Source organism: Lutjanus erythropterus, chromosome 1 (genome assembly GCF_056507025.1).
Source record: "Lutjanus erythropterus isolate fLutEry1 chromosome 1, fLutEry1.hap2, whole genome shotgun sequence".
Taxonomy (NCBI): Eukaryota; Metazoa; Chordata; class Actinopteri; order Lutjaniformes; family Lutjanidae; genus Lutjanus; species Lutjanus erythropterus.
In genome coordinates, this window is record NC_139317.1 from 30,754,005 (window position 1) to 30,778,561 (window position 24,557).

The window sequence follows — 24,557 nt, forward strand, 5'->3', positions numbered from 1 at the left end:
AAAGAAAAATATACAAGAAGGATGAATTATGATCAAAAACAAGTTAATTGAGGAATACCTGGAATGCTGAGTACTAAAATTATTTAATTGCAAAGATACAGCAAATAAAAACTCAGTCGGGTCACTTTAGACCCATGTTGTGCATCAAAGGGTTAAAAAAAAAAAAAAAAATCCAATACTGCCTAAAATGTGGCTTCTGGTTCATACAAGTTGTTGCAGCCATCATATACCAAGCAGTTTATTAGCCCTGAAACAGGATCCTACCATTTCAGTGACTGATATGGCAAATTTTATGATCAGTGGAGGGGAGAAACACCAGCTTTACCTCTGCACCAAATTTCATTACAATGTCTGCATAATTGTAGCCGGCTCGTGGTAAGCAGAAGGTCTGTAAGAGTTGCTGTTGTTTTATCTGAGCTAAGGTCAACACAAACCTGACCAACAGGAGGTACTGACTGACCATTGGTACCGTGAGTGCCTGGTTTATATACTGTTCATAATCTTTGTTACTGAACTGCATATACAGATGTTGTTATTTCAGTCTTTATTTCCTTCATGCTAAAACTCTGAGCAGACCTTTGAGTTGTCTTTCTTTTGTGATTTTGTGAGATTTCTTTAAATCCACTTGAATCAGATTCATACTCTGTATTGGCCAACACACAAAGTTCAGATGTCTGAGTTAGAATCAGGAAGGAAAAAATGCTATCAGAACATCTATAAAAGTATACGAGTGAAAGAGTTAAGATGGACTGAATGCCTGACAGTACCGACACCTGCATGTGTGCCTCTGTCAGATTTGCCATATTTTCTGATGGTCATCTTTTTTTTTGTTGACTTGTGTATATTTGTCAGTATACATCTTACCATGTCTGCATCTTCTTCTGTGTCTGTGTTTACCTGTACAAATCCAGAACAAGCAGAACTTGCTGTCAAAGCAGATCGACCTCAAGCGTAAAGAGCCAGAGAAGGGTGTGCTTATGTCCCACACCATATCAGACCTGAGGATCCCTCTGTCCTACGAGGTCCGACTGGCTCCCATCACCACCTACAGCACCGGGGAGTACGTCAGTCGCATCATACAGTATTCAGAACGTGAGTCTTATTGAAAACCATTCATCTTTCACATCCGCAGACTAACATAGTTAAGTGTTTTGTGCATATGAGTGTTAATCAATATTCTTTTCTTACAGCCTACACCTACCCAAGGCCTTCAGGTGAGACTTCTCTCTTATCCTCGGCTCCTCCACATTTCACAGTGTCAAGCTTGTTGTTGTGACCTGATTGATGACAGGGTGGTGAAGTTAGGAAGGAATTTCAGTGCCAGCTAATTTAACTTGTATGCTGCAAGCGATGTCAGCACAAGTTTGTCAAGGCAAAGTTTGCCATGACCCAGCCTCGGCCTTTATTAAATCTTGTTGCTAGGGAGGAGAGCAGGGTAACAGCTGGATGTGAGAAAGCAGCTGATGGCTGGAAGCACGTCCATTAGATTCGTGATCAAAGAGTGGCTATGATTGGAGGATATGAGACTAGTTAATGCAAGTGATTTGTTATATAAAAACTACATTACACATCACCTTAAAGTTGACATGAAGTAAAATTGATGTTAGTTTTCATCACATTTATTGTGCTATACATCATCTATACACCAGTATCTGGCCCTACGGTGACAAAAAAGGTTTTTTTTCTAGGTATTCTTGCATATTTTTAATGGTATTTCAGAGTTTGTCTTTTCTTCGTGACTGATTAAAACCTGTTGATGACTAGTCCTGCACTCAGCGGCATTACTAATGGCTTGGGTTGCATAATGTTCACATTTGAATCAATTTGGTACAGACACCAATACCTAGAATTCAGTACCAGCACCCAACAGTACCTTTTTTTGGTACTTTATGCTCTGTAATAACAAAAATGTAATTTCAGTGGTCAAAAATAAATCCAAAGTTCTGTATATTAACATTGTTACTTATTTTGAATATTGTAGTATTTATTGAGAGCATTTTACACACCACGCAAGATGAAATCCCTCCCTCTCCTGTCTTAAACCCGTCTCTAACCTGGAGTTTGTCTGTCTGTCAGCAGGGCAACACTGTTGTTATGTTGTGGAGGGAGTACATGTGATATCCTTCCCGTTATGCTGTTGTTGTCATTAACAGCGTTGTGCTTGCAATATGCTTTTTCTGCGCTGTCAGGTGCAAACCTCGTATCTCCATATTTTGATATTTTTAGTTTCTTCATATATCAATGCAATTGTCACCCTTTCTGCCAGTCTGTATGCACTGTATTCGTGTTAGCCATTAGATGTACTATTTTTGTGTTTAGCTGGATGTGATGGTTGGTACCCTTAAAAGTACTGTGTTTCTAGGGGCCTCACTGTACAAAAGAACAACTTTATAATTTTACTTAGGGGTTTTTGAGTTAAACTGGATCATATTTTATGGAGAAAATATTTTCTGGTTACCCCTCCAATGTCCACTGGCTGCTCAGCTTCAACTCTCAGAGATTTATTTACAAAGTTTTCTTAATAACTGATAGCTTTGGCAGTTTACTTGCAGCTAAAATAGCTAACCATGATTGTTAGTTGCCATTAGCTGCCAACAGAACTGGGCTCGAACCGGAGACAGAGACAAACAGGGATTACAGAACCAAGTTCGGTTATGGAGTTTCGTGATGGAAAGATAGCTTTACGTGTTGGTAAAATATCCAATCCAATCCAATCCAACTTTATTTGTAAAGCACTTTATAAGCAACCACAGTGGACCAAAGTGCTGTACAGAAATAAAATACAAGAAGAGATTAAATGACATAAAACAACTATACAATTTAAAGCAATAGAAAAATAAAATTAAACATATATATATATATATATACATATACATACACACATACATATGCACATACATACAATACATTCAACATCTCACATGATGTTAAAAGCCAGGGAGAAGAGATGGGTTTTAAGATGTGATTTAAAAACAGGCAGCGAGGAGGCCTGTCTGATGTGGAGAGGCAGATCATTCCACAGTTTAGGTGCTGCTACAGCAAAGGCACGGTCACCTCTGAGCTTTCGCTTAGTTTTAGGTACACTCAGGAGCAGCTGATCAGCTGACCTGAGAGAGCGGAGGGGTGTATAAGGCTGCAGCAGTTCGGAGAGGTAGGGCGGGGCGAGACCATTTAGGGATTTAAAAGTAAATAAAGAATTTTAAAACTGATCCTAAAATGGATGGGCAACCAGTGAAGTGAGGCTAAAATGGGGGAAATGTGCTCGTGCTTACGTGTGCCAGTTAAAAGACGTGCCGCAGCATTTTGCACCATCTGAAGACGAGCGACAGAGGACCCACTAACCCCCACATAAAGTGCATTACAGTAATCCAGCCTAGTGGTCACAACTTAGCAAACCACTAACTGCTGTTAGCCATGACACAGCCCTGGCCTGTCTGGACCCAAACTTGGCAAGAAACCCACCATGGTCCCGTAGCCTATACTCTGTCATCAAACTGGCCTCTGTTGGTCTCAGAATGCTCTTTTGGTCCCGGTCCAGCTGCGTTCACTGGGAGCTCTCAGTCAGCGATATTGGCTATCGTGAGTGCCAGTCAATGTCGGCAACAAGTCCCTCCCTAGCTGCCTGTTTTTTAGAGGAAACACGTAAGCAATAAGCACTTCACTAGCCATTCCATGGGAACTTTAAATGTGTCCCTCCTTTTTCTCTCTGATAGCCCCCCCCCACCTCTCATTGTCTCTGTTTCTCAGTCAATTGCATCTTGTCTATTTTCTTCATTAAGAGATACGCAGCATTTTTCTGGCAGGAGTGGCAGTTGGCTCCGACAGGGTGAGACAATTAAAACAAAAGCAGATTGGAACAGACTGCGAGAACAACAGTGCAAATTGAAAGGAGTGCATGTAGCGGAGCACGGTGTGAATCGTAATAGATTAGCTTCCTGAAAAAAAAAAAAAGAAGCACACACACACAAGTCATCCTCATGGGGAGTGCAGGCCATATGCATCTGCAGCGGACTGTGTGAGCGTCCAGGAAGCCTTCACTGAATCTGTCAGCTTGGATGGTTTTCGATAGCTGCTGTTTTACTCGCTAGCTTTGATTTTCATTTGTGTGGTGATTCTATAATAATGACAGAGCTCTCCAAATGGGCTAATGAAGGTGACAACACCACAGAGAGAAGCCTGTCTATCTGGCTTAACAAGAGACGTCATCATCCTTGATGCTGACAATTCCCACATGAAGGTCCTTCTCTACATATGTTTATTTTTATCCTCACTGGTGTCTGTGGCGATATCAAAAAGCCAAAATAACATATGAATGGGATGACATACAAAGAATCTCAAAGATTATTTGTCATTTGGATGCATCTGATCATTGCTTCTCCTAAGCTTTGTTGAGCGAATTATGCAAATTCAAATGTTGAAATAATATCAACAGTCCATTGTAACAGTCAGATGGAAAAGGTAGATCTGTGTATCTAAATTCACTTCATGCTGAACATACAGGAAACCCACTGCCTCCCTAACTGCAAACACAATTCTCAGTCAGAACTCGCACAAGAGGTTTCTTCAGGAAAAACGATCTCCACAATAATCAGCTGCTATTCTCATACTTGATACGTTCACTCTGGCTGGATTTCCCACAAATGCGTCCAATAAGTAACCTTACACACACCCACTAACCACCACTAAGCTCCCACTGTCTTTATTTAGAGAAGTTTTAGGTTTCTACAAGGGGACTCTTCTTTAGGTTTTAGGAGTCCAAGCAGCATGGTTTGCTGCAGAACCCTGTTGTTTTGTTCTGACTATTTTTTTTCTGTTTATTATTTTTCCACTCTAAAAGTGTTTGTACAGAAAGAAATGCTAGACAGAAACTTACCAAAATTGGCAGGCAGGCTACAAGTTCCACCCATTACTCAAAAACAATGATACTCCTTGACCTCAAGGTGGCGCTGTAACTATCAAGTTTACATTTTTGCTATTCAGTTCAGTTCATCTGCATCTTTTTTCAAGATAATTTTTTTGCAAACTTCTCCCAGAGCAGGGCTCCGCCTCCATGTGAAACTCTCTTCTCCTGAAGCCATAAGAAGCTGCGTTGATAGCTCGCATTTTCACAAAATCTCTATGACATACTGATCACCAGCAAAATATTTCATTATGGTTATGTGTTACACATCATTAAGGATTCATCAAGTTAATGTGTCAATTGCTTTGCCTGTCTGATGGTCTAAACATATGCCCTGCAACCATACAGTCAACGGTTCCCGAGACCTACTGGCCAGCATCAGGTCGCAGGTGGTTTGCAAATTCCACCTATTACTCAGACACATATGACACTCACTGACTTCAAGGTGATGCTGTAACATGAAGTTTACATTTTTGCAATCATCTCTAACAGCTTGGCATTGACTTCCTATGTCATTTTAATCTTGCGCTTTATCTGAATCTGGTCTTCTCTTCTAAAAAGGTTGCATTTTGCAATTTTGCTTGCAGGTCATGTTTAGTCTTTTTAAATTAATTTTCATTTTGTCTTTATTAGTTGTAGGTGTAGGCGTATTATTAAGAGGCTCTTGATTCATATAAGGTGGCCTGCTGCCATATGACTGGTTCATTGATTGTTCTGTAGCCTTGATATACTGTATTTAGAATTTAGATTTATTTTGTATTTTTATATGTATAAATCTACAAATTCATGTAAATACTTATATACTTAAAATTTTATCAAGTTATGACGATGATCAAATGTCATATATAAAACACCCATTGATTAAAGACTAAGAAACAACCTATAGTGTAAACCAGGTTTCAGTAGATCAACTTGTTGTTTCTGTTCTCCACAATATCTCCAGGCTGCATACCTTATTTGTCAGAAACTTTTTGACAATCAAAATGTATTTTTTAATATTCTCTTTTCTTTTTTTTTTACAGTTGACCTAGCCTGATCTAACCATAGTTACCTTTAACATTTTCAGCATGTGGGAGTCATACATCAGAATATGCATAATATGTGAAATCCACTTCAAGTTTTGCATTATATACCCTGCCTCCTACATTGTGCCTATCATTTTGTCAGTAATTGCCTGGCTGTCTGATCTTCACATTTGAAGTGCATATTGCAGGTTATTATACGGCTATACTGTTGCCATTAATTTCCTGGTAAAAGTGGGTGGGAAAAAAAACACCAGGTTATGTCACCTGTGGTTTGTAATGTCACCTCTTTGACATGTCACAGATCTAATGTGTTTTCCTTTGTTGTTTTTTTCTCCACACACACACATCTCAGACCATGTGTGTGGTTTTGAGGATGAGCGGATCTGTGGTTTCTCTCAAGACCGGAGTGACGTCTTTGACTGGACAAGACAGAATCACCTAACGCAGAATCCCAAGCGATCTCCCAATACAGGTCCTGAGACTGACCGCAGTGGAACCAAGGAGGGTGAGGAAAGTAGGAGATCATTTAAAGGAGAAATATGTAATATATTTACGGTACTAAATCACAAAACCATGACCATGATATGTCATCAGAGATTAAAAAAAGTGTGTGTAGGTTGAAATACTGGATTCTCTGACAATTTGAGCTACAGCCAGCGAGTACTTTTCCATTCAACCTGTGACGTCTGATTTTATTTGCCTGTATTAGAGTTAAAATTAATGCCAAATGATAAAGTGTCAAGTCATGAGTCACAACTACACATTTAAAATCTTTTGGAAGAAGTAGATGTTTGTAAAGGTTAAATTGAGCAGTGTGTTAGTGGAGTCTTTCAGGCAGTGAGGCAGACAGTCATTGATTGTGTATGTTCAGAGCAGTGGCCTTTCGCTTTCGGAATAACAGCTTTAGTTTTACATTGATAGACAACTGAATAAACAGCTGATCAGCTTACAGTCTAGGACTCGTCGTCACTTGTCATTGTCAGAATATAATGTTGCACTCGTCTTGCACTTGTGTAGTTTATATTACAATGTAGTATATATCATATTCTAAATATGGATTCTACCTTGTTAATATACTTTGGTTCCAACTTGCTATTTGAACTGCAGTACTCATTTCTGAACAGTAGAATCTTACATATTGCTCCTTTAATGTACCGGTTCAGGTTTATGCATGGTCATAGTTTGAACGTTTTAACAAAACATACACAATAAATAGATAAATAGAATTTGTGTTGCATTTCAGTCTCTGGTCAATAGTGCTCTCTTGTTGCTTTCAGGCTACTACATGTACATCGAAGCATCACGGCCACGTGTTCAGGGGGACAAGGCTCGTCTGCTTTCTCCACTTTTTAATGTGACCTCAGTCAGGGGCCCCAAGGGCTCCGGCAGAGTCCCGTACTGTGTCTCCTTCTACTACCACATGAAGGGCAAACATATCGGTGAGTACAGTGGAGAATAATGCTCATAAACATACACACATGAGAGCATCCGTAGAAACACAATGACATGATGTACAGTGGAGAGTGTGCTGACATTCAATACTATAGGGGTTCTCACATGACTGGGCTTCTGTCAAAAGCTGAACTCTGAGCTTGACCCTCGCTTGTAGAGCTTGTCAGACACAACATTGTCGGGGTGTGTGCGTGTGTGTGTGTGTGTGTGTGTGTGTGTGTGTGTGTGTAAGAGGAGAGAAGAAGAAGGTGGCGTGGGTGTTACCAAAGTTCTGTTTGTATGTTCTTTCTTGTTCCTCAGCGTGTGTGTGTGTGTGTGTGTTTGGAGGTGGCTGAAGGGGGCAGTGGGTGTGTGATTTATGGCACGGGCAAGACACAATCAGTCATTTGGTGGAGCTGTTCATCATAATATGCTCTGTCACACAGCTAGAATGCATACGTCTTGTAGCCTACACACCTGCACACACACTTTTACACACACCCGCATGCATACTGTATACACAGGCAATGGTTCCCACAAAAACATACAGTAAAACTATACAGCGAATGCATGAAGGCACACCCACAGTTATTCACAGTCACACACCCACACGCACACACACACACACACAATCATTGATTAATGTGACCATAGCCCAAGAAAACAGGCTTCACTGTAACATTTGTTACATTCTGACCTGCCCTGTCTTCTAAGGATATTAGAGTGTGTAGAAGGGCACAGTGTTGTACATGTATAAGTGTACTTGCATGTGTGTGCACAGATATGCATATTTAGCCGAATAAATGAGAGAAAAGACATTTTGAAGACATGTTTGAGAATCCGGTATATGTGATATAAAGAATAAAGGGTGGCATTGGTTTGCTGGTTGGTCCACCACTTGATCTGAAATGCAGCTGATGGATTGCTATGAAATTTTGTACAGGCATTCATGGTCCTCATGGTCCTACTGGCTGTGATGGTCCCCAGACATTTCTTCTAATGCTACCATGAGGTGGACATTTGTGGCTCAGAGTGAAATATCTTGACAGCGTCTCCATTCCAATGACTTTGGTGATCCTCCGACTTTCCTCTACGGCGCTGCCGCAAAAACAAACAGTGAACAACAAACAACTGCTAAACAACAACGTTCTAACATTGTCATTGTAAGCATGTTAGCATGCCAATGTGAGCTCAAGTACAGCCTCACAGAGACTTTACACTTGTTTCCTTCCATCAGCTGAATCCTTGTCCCAGGGTTGTTCTCAAAACATTTTACTACCTTCACATCCTCACCACAATTGATTGCAATACTGATTAGAGTGTGAAGTGCCTAATCAGTATTCAGTAATAAATCAAAAGTTGAATATAACCATCTCACCCACAGGCAGGGAGTGATATTATTTTAGTGATACTATTCGCATAGGCAGATTTGCACACATTGTACACACGTAAGCGCACAGCAAAGCATGCTAATGTCCAGATTTATTGATTCATTTGATGCAACATAGCTAAATAGCATAACTAGGTACATTATGCTAATTGTTTTGGGTATCTAATCCATATTTTGACTGTATGGCTGCCTCCAAATGGCTATGTAACACACTGTTTCTGTATGAAAACAATTTGCATCCACACTAATGTTTTGAGGTTATTTTAGTCAAGGGCTCTCTCCACAGTGAAACGTGAGCAACAGCTGATCTTTACTTCTTCACCATCTTTCCAGCTGGCAAACCAGTGTTGTCAGTTACCAGAACAAGTATGAAACAATTATCTAATCATGTCACATAAATACAACCTGATCACAGAGAAGGTGACAGTTGCTCCCTCTTAATGTTAACTCTTGTTTTGCTGCCTTATTTCATGGTTTTTCAAAAGCTCAATTTTCCCTGTACATGTTGAATTACCAAGCCGACATTTTAAGATACACTGTCTTTGGAAAACTAATTTTTGGACAGTTACACTTCAGTCTGGGTAGAGGTCTAGAACAAGAAAAAGATGTGCTGACAATTGTAACTGGCTTAATGTGGATGTATTCTCAAACAAGCCAAAAGACAACAGGATAGAAACGCAATCCCCTTAAACCTGGGAGTCTAACTTAACATCAGAGAGGTGGTGGACCTAACAGGACCACAGGTTATGTGAGAATGAATATCGGACTTGAAGGTCCAGTGTGTAAGATTTAAAAATAAAATGCAGAAATGGAATATAATATTCATAAAAATATTTTCATTATTGCAAAATTATTTAACAATAAGAATCATTGTGTTTTTGTTACCTTATGTGCTGTTTATATTTACAGAGGGCTCAGGTCCTCTTCCAAGGAGTCCGCCATGTTGTACCGCCATGTTTCTACAGTAACCCAGAACAGACAAACCAAACACTGGCTCTACAGAGGGCCTTTCACTTTTCCAAGAGTTTTGCTGCCTTTGTGAGTTTTCTCCTCCACTTGGAAGCCGAGAGTGAGATGAGGTGTTTTAAATCTGCAAGCTCACAACTAGATGCTGCTAAATCCACACTGGTCCTTTAAATTCATCAAACAGCCACAAATGTGTCTCTCATGAGAACGGTGCTCCTGTTGAATGTGTAAATGGGCAGCCAATTGCAAAACATGCAAGCAATAAGCACTTGATGAACCAATACTATACAAAAAGAGTTCTTTTCCCCAGCAGCAAATCATTTATTGTAGCCTCAAAATTGAAACACTATTACTGTTTTGTTTGCAAATTTTTTACCTTTTATTTTTCAAATTATTTGTTAAAATGTAAAGTATGGTTATGTAACCTTCAGTACCAATGCTGTGATATTTTTTTCCTTGCTCCATCTCATAACTCTCTGTCTTCTCTTACAGCAGATAAAATCTGTAGTAAATACTTACTCGAACATTTGTGTTGTGCATTTTGCTCAAAGGTCTTGCAGGTGTTTCACAGCAAAGCAATGAGACAAGACAATGCTACATCAGTCAAACAACACAATTAGTACTTTCTGTTACCAGTTACGCCCAGCTCCGCTACAAGCCCTCCCTCAATTTACTCTGTTGTTCCCCCAGTCTGGTTCAATCTGTTGTCACTTTAATTGCCTTACCTTGGCAGATCTCACACTCCTGCCAGCGATACACAGTGTGACTCTTAATGACGAAAAGAGACAAGACGAGGATAAGACAGAGGGGGTCAGTGAGAGGAGAGATGAGACGAGAAGAGTGAGGGAAGAGATAGGGATTGGCAGGCCTTGGAAAGAAAAAAAAGGAGGGTTAATGAGAGACTGAGACTGAGAGAAGATGTTAGGAAAAAAGAGATGGGCTGAGAAAACTGAAGTGCGGCAAAAAAGAAAGTGCGAGCAAACAAGTATGAGGAGGTATAAGTGAGTTTAAAAAAAGGCGAACAGGGAGCTGCAGGAGAAGCCATCAACTCGATAATGGTCAGAGGTAGTGAGAGGATGCAAGAGGTATCGCTTTATGCTGAAGTACTGAAACTAGTTTTAATGTACTTCACTGTATAGTGGTAAAGTACTGTAAAGTGTAAAAAAAGGGCTGTATGTGTTGAAAGTCTTGAAGTCCTTTGACACAAAGCATTTTTTTAAAATGCTGTTGAAATGTTCTTGCTCTTTCCCGACCCACATACTGTATGCATTTTGTAATCATAGTGTTATGTGAATATAAAACAGGTGTCTTTTTGCAAAAAGACGATAGAAAGCACTTTTGATTTTAGGTATATAATGAGCCAATGTTGCAAATAAAGACCTCCCCATGTGATGTGTTTTGTTGTTCACCTTAATGTGTTCCTCTTTGGGCTCGCTGGCAGCAACAATAAACAACCTTTAATTAGTTTTGTTTGGCATTGGATAGTATTTTAGACTGGCTCAGGTTTGCAGAGTGCCACTGGCAAGCTTACTTGGAATCACTGGATTTTTTTCACTTCAGAGTGATGGAAAACAAATTAGAGTTTGGGGTTATTTAAGTATTGTACCTTTGCATGTTGTTTTGGATTACACTTTTATTAAGTAAGACTTAATTAGTTTGCTGTATAAATGTTTACAGGTCTGTGTGGAAGAGGAGTGAAGTGCCTATGTGACATACTATGTGATGTTATTTTATATCTAATAGCAAGCATTAACTTTGATGTTGTTGACTTTTACTTTTACTTTTTAGGCTTATATTCTCATTTTCAGGAAATAGTATGATCACCTTATTTTGCGATGTTTGGTTAAAGTAATAGTTGAGATACTTACATGGTCAGTCTATTATCTACAGAAGATGGTGGTTGGAATGAGAAGCAGAGAGGAGTATTAGCATGGAATATAAGCAATGTACTGATGTTGACAGGGTCAGCAGCAAAAAAAAAAATATTTTAGCCACCTAAAAAAATCAACATTAGTTGAAGTGTACGCTATATTAAGAATATTTTCACCACTTTACCTTACCATCAGACAGCCCTCTTTGATGGGAAACCATAGTTGTATAAGCCAAATATTACTCTGTCCAAACCAAGCAAACTCCATTGGCGAAATCAATAATTTTACCTCCCAGTTCATGAGAGTTGCTGGTCTAAATTACTGTCTATAATGACTGATGTGAAATGATTTTGCCAGTGGAGTTTGGCTGGTTTCGAGAGAGAGATAACAGTGTTTTAAAAGGTTAGTTTGGATTCACCAAAGTCACACAGTAACACAAACAAACAGCATATCGAGGCAGTGGTAGACCAGCAAATCTTGTGTTCTGCAACGTAAAATGACTGATTTTGCCAATGGAGTTTGGTCGGTTTGGGCAGAGTAATACTTGGCTTATATAATGGTGATTTCTCATCAGAAAAGCCTGTCTGGTGGCAAAGTAAAGCAGTTGAAATATTCTAAATATATTGTACAATTAAACATTGCACATATTGATTGTTTTAAGTGGGAGTTTCTTAAGTGGCTAACAGCAGTATATTGCATAGTTTCCTACACTGATACTCCTGCTGCTTGACCAAACTAGGAGCATGTCGACTGTCATCTACAGTAGGTAATACACTAACTATTGATAAGTATCTCATACAACTCCACTTCAAATAATCCTTAATATCCCTTAACTGAGGATTTAACTAAGCCTAGGCTTGTTGTTGTTTGGTGACAGGGGTGCACAATTTAGCATAGCTTTGACTCTGGGGCTAACCAGTAGTGGAAGCAGAGACAAACAGGATGCGAACCCTATTTAGGAGCATGAGGGACAGAGAGAGGGGAGATCCAATGCAGGTATACCTCTAATTATCAAAAGAAACTAACTCATCTAACTCATTCTAGTTCAAGCATGGTGGTGTGTGTGTTTGTGCGTGTACTTCTGTCTGTGTGTGACTGTGTATCTCCGCCGTCCTCCTCACTCATGATTCTACGGACAAGTAGCCCTGATAGAGCTGTGCCTCCTCCTCTGCCTCTCTGACACTCTTACCAACAAACTCTGCTTTACCTCAGTTCAATCAATAGACTGCTTATCAGAGTCCTCTTCCCTCTGCCGGATGTGGTTGTGTAGGTGGTGGTGGTGCAACAGAAACAGGAGGAGAGAGGGAGAATGGGTGGTGAGAGGAGAATGAGGCTCAGGTATGTGGAGGTAGAATGAAAAAGTAGGCTGAGCAGGTGAAAGTGGATTACACCAGAATTAGCCGATGTTGGTATTCATTACATAACTATAATGACTAACAGTGCCACCCAAAGTGATGAAAAGTTGGACGTTACTTACTTGTTGTGATGTTACGTGCAAAAATTTCAAAATCTTTTTGTCCCAGCTTCTTAAATACAAGAATTTGTTGCTTTTCTTTGTCATTTATTATGATAAATGAAGAGTCTTTGGGTTTTGGACTGCTAGTGGGACAAAAGAAACAATTTGAAGAGTCATATTGGAATCTCGTTAATTGTGATGAGCATTTTTCAGACTAAATGATTGATCAGTTATTCAAGAAACCAATTTTGCCAGATTAATCAATAATGAAAAACTCATTAGTTGCAGCCCTATAGTGGCTACACCAACTGAAATAACATCATTGTTACCACAAACATTCTGCTGTATGTAAATGAATAGAGGATAATCCATACTGTGAACACCCACACAAAATAATTCTGCAGTTAAATAGTTTGACATTTGTGAGAAATATGCTAATTTGGTTTCTTCTTGAGTTATATAGGAAGATCAATACCACTCTGATTCAATATGAAGCTAGCAGCCATTTAGTATAAAGATCTTAGTATAAAGATCAAGTGTGAACCACATATTGCTTTGTGGAAAACTCTTTTGAAATATTAAGTCTGGCATTATGGGGTTTGCCATCTCAGTTTTTTGCAACCAGAGCATACACAGTACCGACGAGAGCGTGTAGCTGATGGGTGACTTACTGCGACTTGGGCGGTGCTTGGCTTTGGCTCATCTGCGGTGGCCTGCCTGGTTGGGACCTTTCTTGTATTACAGCTAAACAGTACACTAAAATGTCTTTCTGAAATCATTTAGGAATAAGAAATAAGCCATGTAATAACAGAATCTTGATTCATGTTTGATCAACATTTCCTAGTTTGACCATTCAGTCAGTTCAGTTTTGTGAGCCCTTTGTGTTGCTGAATGGACTCCCTGAGAATGACCTATCAATCACGGTAGCCTCACCTCATTGGACCATAATTTACAGAAAGAAAGAAAGAGAAGAGACTATCAATTAAGAAACTATCAATTAAGACCATAAACTCATTAGGAATCAAATAAGAAGTAGGGTCATTTTGCAATAAGGGTACATAAAATCAGACTTCTTTTTGCAGCCAGTGGAGTCGCCCCCTGCTGGCCATTAGATGCAAGTTTAAGGTATTTCTGCATTGGCTGCACTTTTCAGACCCACTGTTTCTGTCCACTGTTCAACATATGGTCTACGATAAAGACTGAAAACTGGGGGAAACAGCTAGTTTGGGTTTATTTGAAAGCTACACAATTTGCCTACCAGAGCCTCTAATTAACACATTATATCTCGTTTGTCTAATTTGTACAATCACTAGTGGTGCCTGAAAGGTACCTATGTGTGAGAGGTTTCCAGCTTTCATGCTAAGCTAAGCTAACTGGCTGCTGACTCCAGGTTCTCACTGAATGGACATACATGCGATGGATCTTGTCGTTTATCTCTTTTCAAAGAAGTAGACGAGCGTATGTCCCAAAAATATTAAACTATTACAAAACAAAATGTTGCATGAAATCCATTGTTTTTCACAAATCTGACACACTTTTGCTCAAGTCATGTTTCACAATGTCACAGCTTTCCTGTATTTTCCTTATATTCTCAACTTGTTATTTAACTTTCTTGTTTGCCCCCATAAATAGCATGTTTCCCCTAGTCACACCTATCTGGTGACAGAGTAGGAAGTTAATTACTGCCAGCCTGCTGTGCTGCTTAGTTCAGGGTTTAAAGAACATTAGCTCAAAGACACACACAACAGAATGACATCTGTGCACATACACAGGCATGCATACTCACACTATAAGTGCACATGCACACACATATGTACAGTATATAACACAGATAGCGTGCCCCCTGCTTGTGTATTTGTTTAAGAGACTGGTGGTTGGTTAATGTTCCAATTAGGAGCTGGCTGGGGATCGTTAAGAAGATGAATGATTCTCTCACACCTTAGAGACCCGAGAGAAGGAGACAGAGAGAGAAAGAAACTATTTTGACCACTTTCTTGTAGCTCCAATGGTGTCATTCTCTCTGGGTTGTTTTTCATAATTCAAGACAATTGATTTTTACATCATGTTTCCTCGGTAGTTAGAAATATTTTTAGGATTTAAAACCTTTGGAAACTCCAATCCACAGTAGTCATCTAACCATGAAATTTAGGGTCTCGTACACACAATCTTAAGCCTTTAAAAACTATTATAAATTAGTTTTAATCCAAAACATAGTGATTTAAGTTTTAGTTTTTTATTTCATTGGGTTTGAACTCATTGTGCTTGTGCTCAGATATTTATTATGAAAATCATGCAATTAATTCCACAAACCAATCATTTAAAAATCCACTTCAGTTATTAGGTTGTCGCACAGCGTAAATTCTCTGTTCTTTGTTGGATTAATCTGATTCTTTGAGTTTGGGCCAACTCAGCAACAGGGAACTGAAGTAATTATGTCTCCTAGACTCCTTTGCTAAAACCAGAAAGTTTAACTTCCAGAAATCAATATCAGGTTAAGCACATGCTATATTAAGAACATTTTCACTGTTTTACGTTGCTGTTAGACAGCCCTTTCCAACAGGAACATGAGGCAGGTGTCCATGCTCACTTTACAGCCACAGACAATTCTTTGAAAAAAACAGTAAATTTACATTGCAGGATATGGGAGTTGCTGGACTACCACTGCCTCGTTCTGTGGCAAGTAATGTTTGAATCCAGACAAATGTGATAAAATACCAAAGTCACAAATTAACACAAGGAAACTAACCAACCAAGGCAGCGATAATCCAGTAACTCCTATGTACCAGGGTGTAAAATTACCAATTCAGTCCAAGGAGTCTTCCGTCACTACCTGTGTCTGACTTTCACTCTTCCTGCCTCCTTGCTGCTGTCCCTTTGCTCCATTTGTGTCAGTGTAAAATAAAACCATTCACTGGACTGTCACGGTACAGTTCAAGACATATCACCGCCCATCCGAGGGCCTTCACACATTTAATTTTCATCTAAATGTCATCCGCATACAATATCTGACCTTAGAGCTTCACCACAGAATATAAAATTCAATGGATTTGTTTCCACTTCCTATATAAATCAGGTGAGGCCATAGCACAGATGTGTTTTTGCCTGTAGAAATAAAGGCAATCTGAAGCATGTGGTGCTTTCTGTAGTTCAGATTTAGCTATTTTTCAAGAAAAATAACTTTAATGCTCACAACTTAACAGCAGCTAGATATGTAGTGATGCTGGATGAGTGAATTTAGGCCAGCGACAATCAGTCTGAGGAGAGCTCGCTCCCTTTGCACTAAACTGTTGCTGGGCTGTTAAACATGGAGCCGCTCCACTGGGATGAATGCAGTGCTTATAATCAAAACCTTCTGTTTCTCTTGTGGCTGTAAACAATCAGTTATCTCTTTGTATGTACATTGGCATCTCTCCTGAGTTGCTCACTTATCTTATTGTACTTAGTAAAGATGTGGTTGAACATGATTGTTCGGCCTCTCACCTAACTAGACTCAACTCAGATCAAAGCGTATTTGTTAAGTGCCACAACCGTATTTATCCAGTCATTCAAATGTTCTCCTTCCTCACTGTCAAGAATAAAACATGTGTCTATGTTGGTGGAAATCAGTCATTGGACTTTACATTTCAATGATCTTAAGGCCTATTCCCAGCTTAACATAACTCAGAATTAAGTCTTTGCTTATTGGCAGTTCACTGGCAGTTTCCAATGATCTGTACTGTCTATGTGTGTGTGTGTGTGTGTGTGTGTGTGTGTGTGTGTGTGTGTGTGTGTGTGTGTGTGTGTGTGTGTACTTTTAACAGGCACTCTCAATGTGCTTCTGAGAGTGAGAAGCATCGCCTCTGTGGACTCAGTGGTGTGGACGAAGTCTGGTGATCAGGGCCCTGACTGGAAGAAAGCATTCTTTGACATAAGCCCCAGCGGACCCTTCCAGGTAATGACTTGGCAATTACTTTTCCTCCGAACAAAAACAATTACAAAAACAACAGCCAAAAGCCATGAAGACACTGCACAACTTGTACTCTTAAAGGAGAAATATGTAATATATTTACTGTACTAAATCTTAAAATCAGCATGAAATGTCATCAGATATTAAGGAAACTGCTAAAATACTGTCTTCTCCAACATAATGCTACAGCCAGTATGTTCTCCTTTGAAATTTGTGTTTTTGCGTTGGTCACGCTGCCAGTTTCACATGTATTCACTTGACATGGAGCTAAAATTAGTACAGAATGTTTGCTGAATCATTAAGTGTTTTATGAGTTGTAAGAAATCATTAATAATCTTTTCGAAGACGTAGATGTTTCTTTCAACAGTGACATAGGCAGTCACTGAACTCCAACGCCAGGAGGGACCAGGAGGAAGATCTCATTTGAATATTTTTCATTCAGACTGCTGTAGCCTTTTTTGAACTCTATGGTCCTTTAAACCAGCAGTATAATGTCTTGGGAGTGCAACTGTCTTTGTAAAACATTCATACAACAGCTTGTGTTTCTTAAAGACAGTGTAACACTCCCACCTCCCCTACAGCCACATGGGGGGTGGGTTAAGCGACTGAGACGTGTTGCATAACTTGACCCAAAGGTATGACCCCATCATTTGATGAAAGCCAAACATGTATGTAGTGTGCTCTGTACTGTTTGCTTGGTGATGAAAGAACATAACCTCTGAATTGAAATCAGCCTCCAGCACTTGCCTTGTCTCTTGAGAATAAATTTCCACCACGTGCCGACACCATTGTCAGGTCTACTTCGGCTTTTGCTTTCAGAAGACGAAGAGAAAAAAAAGGAATTTTATGCTTTAATGTTCAATGTATTCCTACTTTTCCTGCATCTCTCGCATCCCTGAGACATTTCCTCTACTGCAGCCATTTTCTCTCTGCTGTGTCTGTCCCCAAGAGGACGTCCTCCACTGCAGCCTAGATAGAACAGCGGGGATTTTGTACTCTGTGGCTGTTACGAATCATGGGAATTCCACAAAGAATTGAGCTTGAAACTCTGCTTGGAATTTGATGAATTTTTCACGGGAAAGTCTCCACAGTGATATTTAAAGCTCAAAAGCAAGTCATTGAATTTAGATTTACTATTGAGCTCTCAGAATCTTTGCCCCTTCATGTCGGAGCCAACACATATTAGCATCCTGTGCAGTTAGCACCCCTGCCAGCACCTGAGCCGTTGCAGCTAATCAAACTCTCAGAATGTGAGCAATGAGAGAGTCTGCCCACTGAAATCAATATAGTATCACATTATTATTTTTCTAGCCACTCTGTGCGAAAAGTAGTACTAATGAAGGCAATGAAAAATATGATAAATGTAAATTAACCTGAAGCTTTTATATGAGAGACTTGGGTGCATTTTTCAAGTATTATATAAATGCGGGTGCTGCATTTTGACATTTGAGGACTGAGGGGAGTATTGATAAATGAGGGCTTTGAGTGAACATTCAGCTCATTTTCTGCTGAATGTCAGCAGCAAGCCGATCCACACAGTAACCAGAGGATTATTTGCTTCATCAAGAATGTGCTGATCTCAGGGTGAAGAACGAGTTTCTAAACCGATTTGAAAGATCCAACTCAAATGCATATGTAGCTATCTACTGTCATGAGAAAGAAAATAATGTATTTTCACTAATAAGGACTATAATGTTACATTTAAAGCCTTTGAACACTCACACAGGTGTTTTCAGTAAATCTGGCTGGTTAGACTGCTGCTCAGGTTGAAGGTAGGATGGCGCTTTGATTGGAATTTATTAGGTCACTAATCTCAATCTACCAGTAAGAATAGTAAAGGTGTCATTTGTCCTACACTAACAGGTGCAGCAAAGCTAGCAGGAGACTCACGAACATGTCAATCTGCCACACAGTTCTGAGCAGAGATCTGATCAGTCAGAGTACCTGAAAACACCCATGTGGGCGTTCAGAGCCTTTGATGCAAGAAGTTTGAATTCTACACTTTCCCCCATTGTATATGGTTAAATTCTTTTAGATGTCAGGTATTGATGCTTTATTGAAGACTAGGGAACTATTCTGTTGGTAATGCAAATGTAATTGTTTGAATTGAGTGAAAAGAACTTTTACATTTAACGCTACTTAAGTATGTTCATTTCTAAGAGAAAATTATGTCAACACAGACAAACAAGGTACTTATATAAGTCCATAATTAGGGGGCACTTATTGCACTGTGTTACAACTGCCCCCGATTTGTAGCCATGATGAACTCTCCTAAGTTAGCTATAAACACCTATATTAGCAAGGTTGGTTCATGTTAATTTTTACCCAATAACTTAGAGATAAAATGATCTAAGTTTACATTCAGAGTCATCTAAACTGAAGACAGCAGAAGAAAAATACTATACATCCAAAAAGTAAGTTTTAAAATTATTTGTTAACTGAGAGAATGCTATTGAGCATGTACAGGGTGTCATTGCTCTAGCTTGTTGCTGATGGGAAGAATTGAGTGGGTTACAACTGCCCCTTGTTACAATTGCACCTTGTCTTCTATATAGTATCAGAATCACAATCGGGAGAAAATTGCTGCTCATTGGATTTTATGGAGGGGTTTGGGGTTGAATACACAGTACAGTATATAGTTTGAATACACAGGTGCACTGTGGGAACTACTGTAAGAAAAAGTGTATATGATTGGACAACAAGTGCATACTTGAGGCTTACATCTGGGGCAACCCCCTGTCATTTGCCTTCTAATGTTGCTTTGTTTAAAACTGTGTTTAGTTTGATTAGGAACTGTTGTGAACTATTTCTCCTGACTGAAAGTTTGATCAAGCTCAAATTAAGCTCAAGGGGTGCAGTCTCTTCCCTAGTTCACCAGAAGTTGAAAGTTTAAGTTTACTGTCCACATGCGGTCAATAGTGGAAGAAAATGCTCTGGGAGCCATAACAGAGGAAGCGGCTGTGTTTGAGGACTGTCTGTTGACACATCATTGAGGTCCCTTTGGCTCTTTGGCAGCTGCACTTGCAGTCAGTTCTTCCCTGTTGGGATGTGGCCGAGTAAACTAGATGACTCAGTGCTGCTTTCTGACTGGACATGATGCCTCCTCTCTCGCTCATTTTCCCCAGCCTTTTTCACTGACTGTGTCCATTTGTGTGTGTGTGTGTGTGTGTGTGTGTGTCTGTGTGTCTGTGTGTCTGCGTGTGTGCATGTGAGAGAAAAAAAGGGCAAAAAATGATGATGGTTTTGTTTTGCGTGCCTCGATCCTCCTGTGTCTGTTTCTCGATCTCTTTCTGGTTTTTTTTCTGTTTCTCTCTGCTTATGTTTTTCTCCGGCCCTGTTCTGGGACAAGCGAACCAGTTGGGTCGATTCTTGCCCTGGTCCGTTTCACACCCTCCTGTCTCATGGCTGATGACTAATGGCTCTAAAATCAACACACTCAGGAAAGAGTCCTCAACTAACCAACTGCTCATGCACTCACTCACTCTCAATATATCTGCGTTATCTGTACACACAAACATTTTACATGCATAAACACTGTGTTAGATTCAGACACATGCACACACACACAAACTCTTTTTTTAAACACACACACACACACACACCAGTCTCCTATCCCCCGCAGCAATTAGCTATGACAGGTCAATTAACAGGCTTATTTATGAGCAGGGGATGCCTGCTAGTTGTGTTGTAATGATTCCAGATACTCTCTGTACGTGCATGGGGGAAATTGAATCCATGATGAATGTGGGCTGAAGGCCTTAGCTGGGGGCTGCATTTGCTCTTCATTAACTATGCCTCTGTAACACCATGTTTCTTTCAGCATTAAAGGGAAAATTAAGGCTGAAATAGTGGGCATACTGTATGTTTTAGGGCTCCTCTGTGATGTTGGACAGCTCGGATTTTATCCTATTTGCATGTTAACAAGTCTCTTAGACAAAAGTTTTCAACTGCTACACACACACACACACACAGACACACACGTATATTCAGTATGCCATACACAATCCATTTGTATTCCTACACATGTGGCTAACTGGTGATCAGATCTTCTATTTTTTTTTTTATCTATCATCAGACAAAGAAAACTACAACAGGTACTGGTCAATGCAGTTATAGGTCTGCATTTAGCAGTTGTTTGTTAGTAATTAATCACTAGTATTGTTATTACAGTAGAATGGCCAATATTACGATACCGAACAGGATTAGATTAAGTTAATTATCACAAAAAACTACAAAGTCACATCCTAAAGCATCTTCCTCTCAATATGTTTTCTGATTATTTTCTGCTTTATTAGCTGCCAGTTCTTTGTGTCAAACTAAGTAGCAGGTCTAGCGTGCTAACAACATCTGTATCCCCACTCTAAGGCAGCCTGGTGTGTTTATGTGTTTCAGTTTACGTGTCTCTGGTAGGTATGAGGTAACGGTCAATTTTATTGTCACATATACAGATATGCAGAGTGCAACGTACAACAGGGGTCACAAGCCTACATTGCAAAGTGCACTGGACACAAACTCAGCAACTCTTTTTTTCACTTTGAATCAGACATTAATACCGCTGATTTAAATGGCTAGCCAAACACCACAGAGTATGCAACAAATTTCAACTTCTGGCTTTGTCATTTAACTAATCATAAATGTCACTTGATAAGTTGCTTATCTGCTCTGCCACTGTGTTTGTTGATAGAGATTATTTTATTGTTGAACAAGCTTTTCTTTTCTGGACATAGAATATTAGAATATTAGTTAATTAGTTAGTCACAGCAAGCAATCCTCCAGAAATGCATCTAACATTTTCTTATTATTCAGGGGTAGTTTTAATTGGTATAAAACAATTACAAAAAAAAAAAATAATAATTATGAGGGCTTGATTAAATTATATTTTTGACATCATATTGCAGGCCGGAGGGAGAGGGGGGTAAAATTGCCCCAGAGATAACGATGAGAAACACAGAACCAAGTGAAACATGAAAAAGTAAAAGACTGGAAAAATGTAGATAAACCACCAAAGGCATGATGGTATCACCTCTCAGAACTAGAAACAGAAACAGAGGGGACACGCAGTATGTGGTGATAGACACACATGACTCCGGTGAAAACACATGCACTTACACACAACAAACACACAGTGTGCCAGGAGAGGCAAACACTAGGGAGAACCTTGTCCTTTCCACTTTGTTTATGCAGCATTAAGGCAGGTGGCCCAGTTGGTCCAGACACCATAACCTGCTGGAAATGAATAAGAATTATAAAGTCAAGTAGATGACAGCGAGGAGAACTCTGTGTGTGTGTCTGTGAGCAGAGTAGAAGGCATTTTAGAGATGCAGAAAAGGGGTGTGTGAACATGAGGGAATGAGACATGAATGTGTGTTTGTATCATCAATAAAGCACTTAATGCATCTTAAATATTCATCTCCACTCATTTGTATCGTGACTCAAGCAACGGTAGGTGAGGCAAGATGGATGAATGAGAAAGGATGCATGCGAGAGAGGGGTTGTCTCCTTGGCAACTGAAGGTTGCCTCATATATGACTGTTTTTCTCTTGTTTCTCTCTTCTCTGTGTGGTCTTTCTTGCGTGTGCATGCCTGGCATGGTAGTCTACTGTACTTTGTGTCCACTCCATCATATAGGTGTTTGTGTCCTTGGTCAACTATGTCCTAGGAATGTCCACTACGTTAATGCAGTGATTCTCAATCATGTTCCACTGAGGTGCTGTAGACCTTTTTCACAGCAGACGTTTTGACACATTGCAAAAGGAAAGGCATAGGTATAATTGATAACATTAGGGTAGACTGGGAAGGGTTCCAGCAGGGGAGGGTTGCAACAAGTCTTTTTTCTCCAATCAGCAATATGTTGAGACTGCACATGCTAAGGTAGACCTTACTTACAGTGTTCTGCTGATTTATAAGTGACATACTTAGCAGCTGTCAAGGTCAGTATGTCTAGCTAGCACATGTTGTTCTGCAATGGCTGAGGTGGTGGGGACAGTTGCAACAAGTTGCTGCAAACTAAGAAGCCATATCAAAACAGACAACACAACCATATTTTTTTTAAAAAATAAAGAAGTCGTTGTTGTAGCTATACAACATATACAATAGATGTTTAATAAAACTCTGTTGTAAATAAATGTAAAAAAAAAAAAAGTTTTGCAAGTACTGTCTCCCCTATATACAACTGCATTCCATTTAGGTGAGCTACTTCTATTGCTCTCCATTGTACATGCTGGTTTGCTGTCATGACTTTCTAGAACATCTAATGGAGTTGAGCCATTGCTAAAAAAAAAAAAAAAGTCACCTGCTGAGACAAGTCAAAACAACTGCTGTGAAAAAGATCTATAGTGTGCCGGTTATCACGCCAATGTCTCAACACTTGATAATCAGTGAAATCTGCTGCTGTGGTCTGGTTGGAGGGACAGCGTGTACTGTAAAGATGGCCTGATTGAAAACCACTGATGGTGGTGCAGTAATCACAGTATAAAAGGACTGATGAAGGCCTATACAATTGGCAGCCTGTGGACTGAATGCAGCCCTTTAATGACCTCAATCCAGCCCTTGATTACTTTACAAAAGTATTTAATTGACCTGCTAACTGTTTTATGTTTTCATTATCATGATATCATCTAAGTTTATGGGTGTTTACATTGTTTATTAGAGATTATAATTTTATTAGTAAGTTAATTAGCCTATTTGTTGGTTATGCCAGTTTAAGCAGAGACACACTTATTATTTTACAAAGTTTTAACTTGGGCTGGAGAGGCAAACTGACTTAAAAAAAAAAAGATGTTAAATGCAACATTGTGTCAGTTAAAACAACCAGCTACTTCTAGATAAAAATACATGTAACATTTAGACAGACAAACAAACAGAAGCACACTACACTCACTACAATTTGGCCCTGGTCTAATGTGTAAGATTTGGAGCAATTTATTTGCAGAATATGTCAGGTATTTAATATAAAATTGAGAAGTAATCACCTGAAAATGTGAATTGCTATACTTTTCATTACCTTTGAATGACCTGTTTTTATCTATAGAAGGTGCTCTTCCATTGAGGCCACTATGTTGCACCGCCATGTTTCTACAGTAGCCAAGAGGAGGACAGCTCCAGACATAGCCTTTCACTTTTTTCCTAGTTTCACAGCCATTTCAACTTCTCCGCATGCTTGAGGTGTTCGCGATTTGCAAGTTCACTGCTAGATGCCACTAAATCACACACACTGACCCCTTAAGTAAACTGGAGGCTCAGCAGAGCAAAAGAAATATCATTGAATGTTTTTAATGATTGATGTCACAACATGCTGTCACCCCCATTCTTTTTACCTGGTGACCAACACACCCTCAGAGCTTAACCACCATTAACCTGCCTGATCTAACAACAGAAAGCACATTAATAGGCCAATAATCTTGCCAAGTTGTCAAAGTTGTTAGTATGCAAGTTACAGCAAAAATGCTGACATCATTAAATATGCTTTTTTTTGTGTCGTCATTTACATTCAGGTTGCACGATTTACAAAATATTTTATGCGCTCAATTGAAAACAGTATTTTTTAAGCATTACTGTAACTTTAACAGATAT

General features: G+C 39.5%; 1 protein-coding gene across 2 annotated transcripts in view; it reads left to right on the plus strand.

The window, feature by feature from the left end:
- mdga1 (MAM domain containing glycosylphosphatidylinositol anchor 1) overlaps nt 1-24,557 on the plus strand; it is a 256,196-nt gene that overhangs the window by 208,474 nt on the left and 23,165 nt on the right. For both annotated transcript variants that reach the window (XM_084719638.1, XM_084719647.1), the window contains exons 12-16: nt 912-1,092; nt 1,191-1,214; nt 6,278-6,430; nt 7,203-7,364; nt 16,840-16,970. In XM_084719638.1, the coding sequence (XP_084575764.1) occupies nt 912-1,092; nt 1,191-1,214; nt 6,278-6,430; nt 7,203-7,364; nt 16,840-16,970 (651 nt within the window). The remainder of the gene's footprint in view (nt 1-911; nt 1,093-1,190; nt 1,215-6,277; nt 6,431-7,202; nt 7,365-16,839; nt 16,971-24,557) is intronic.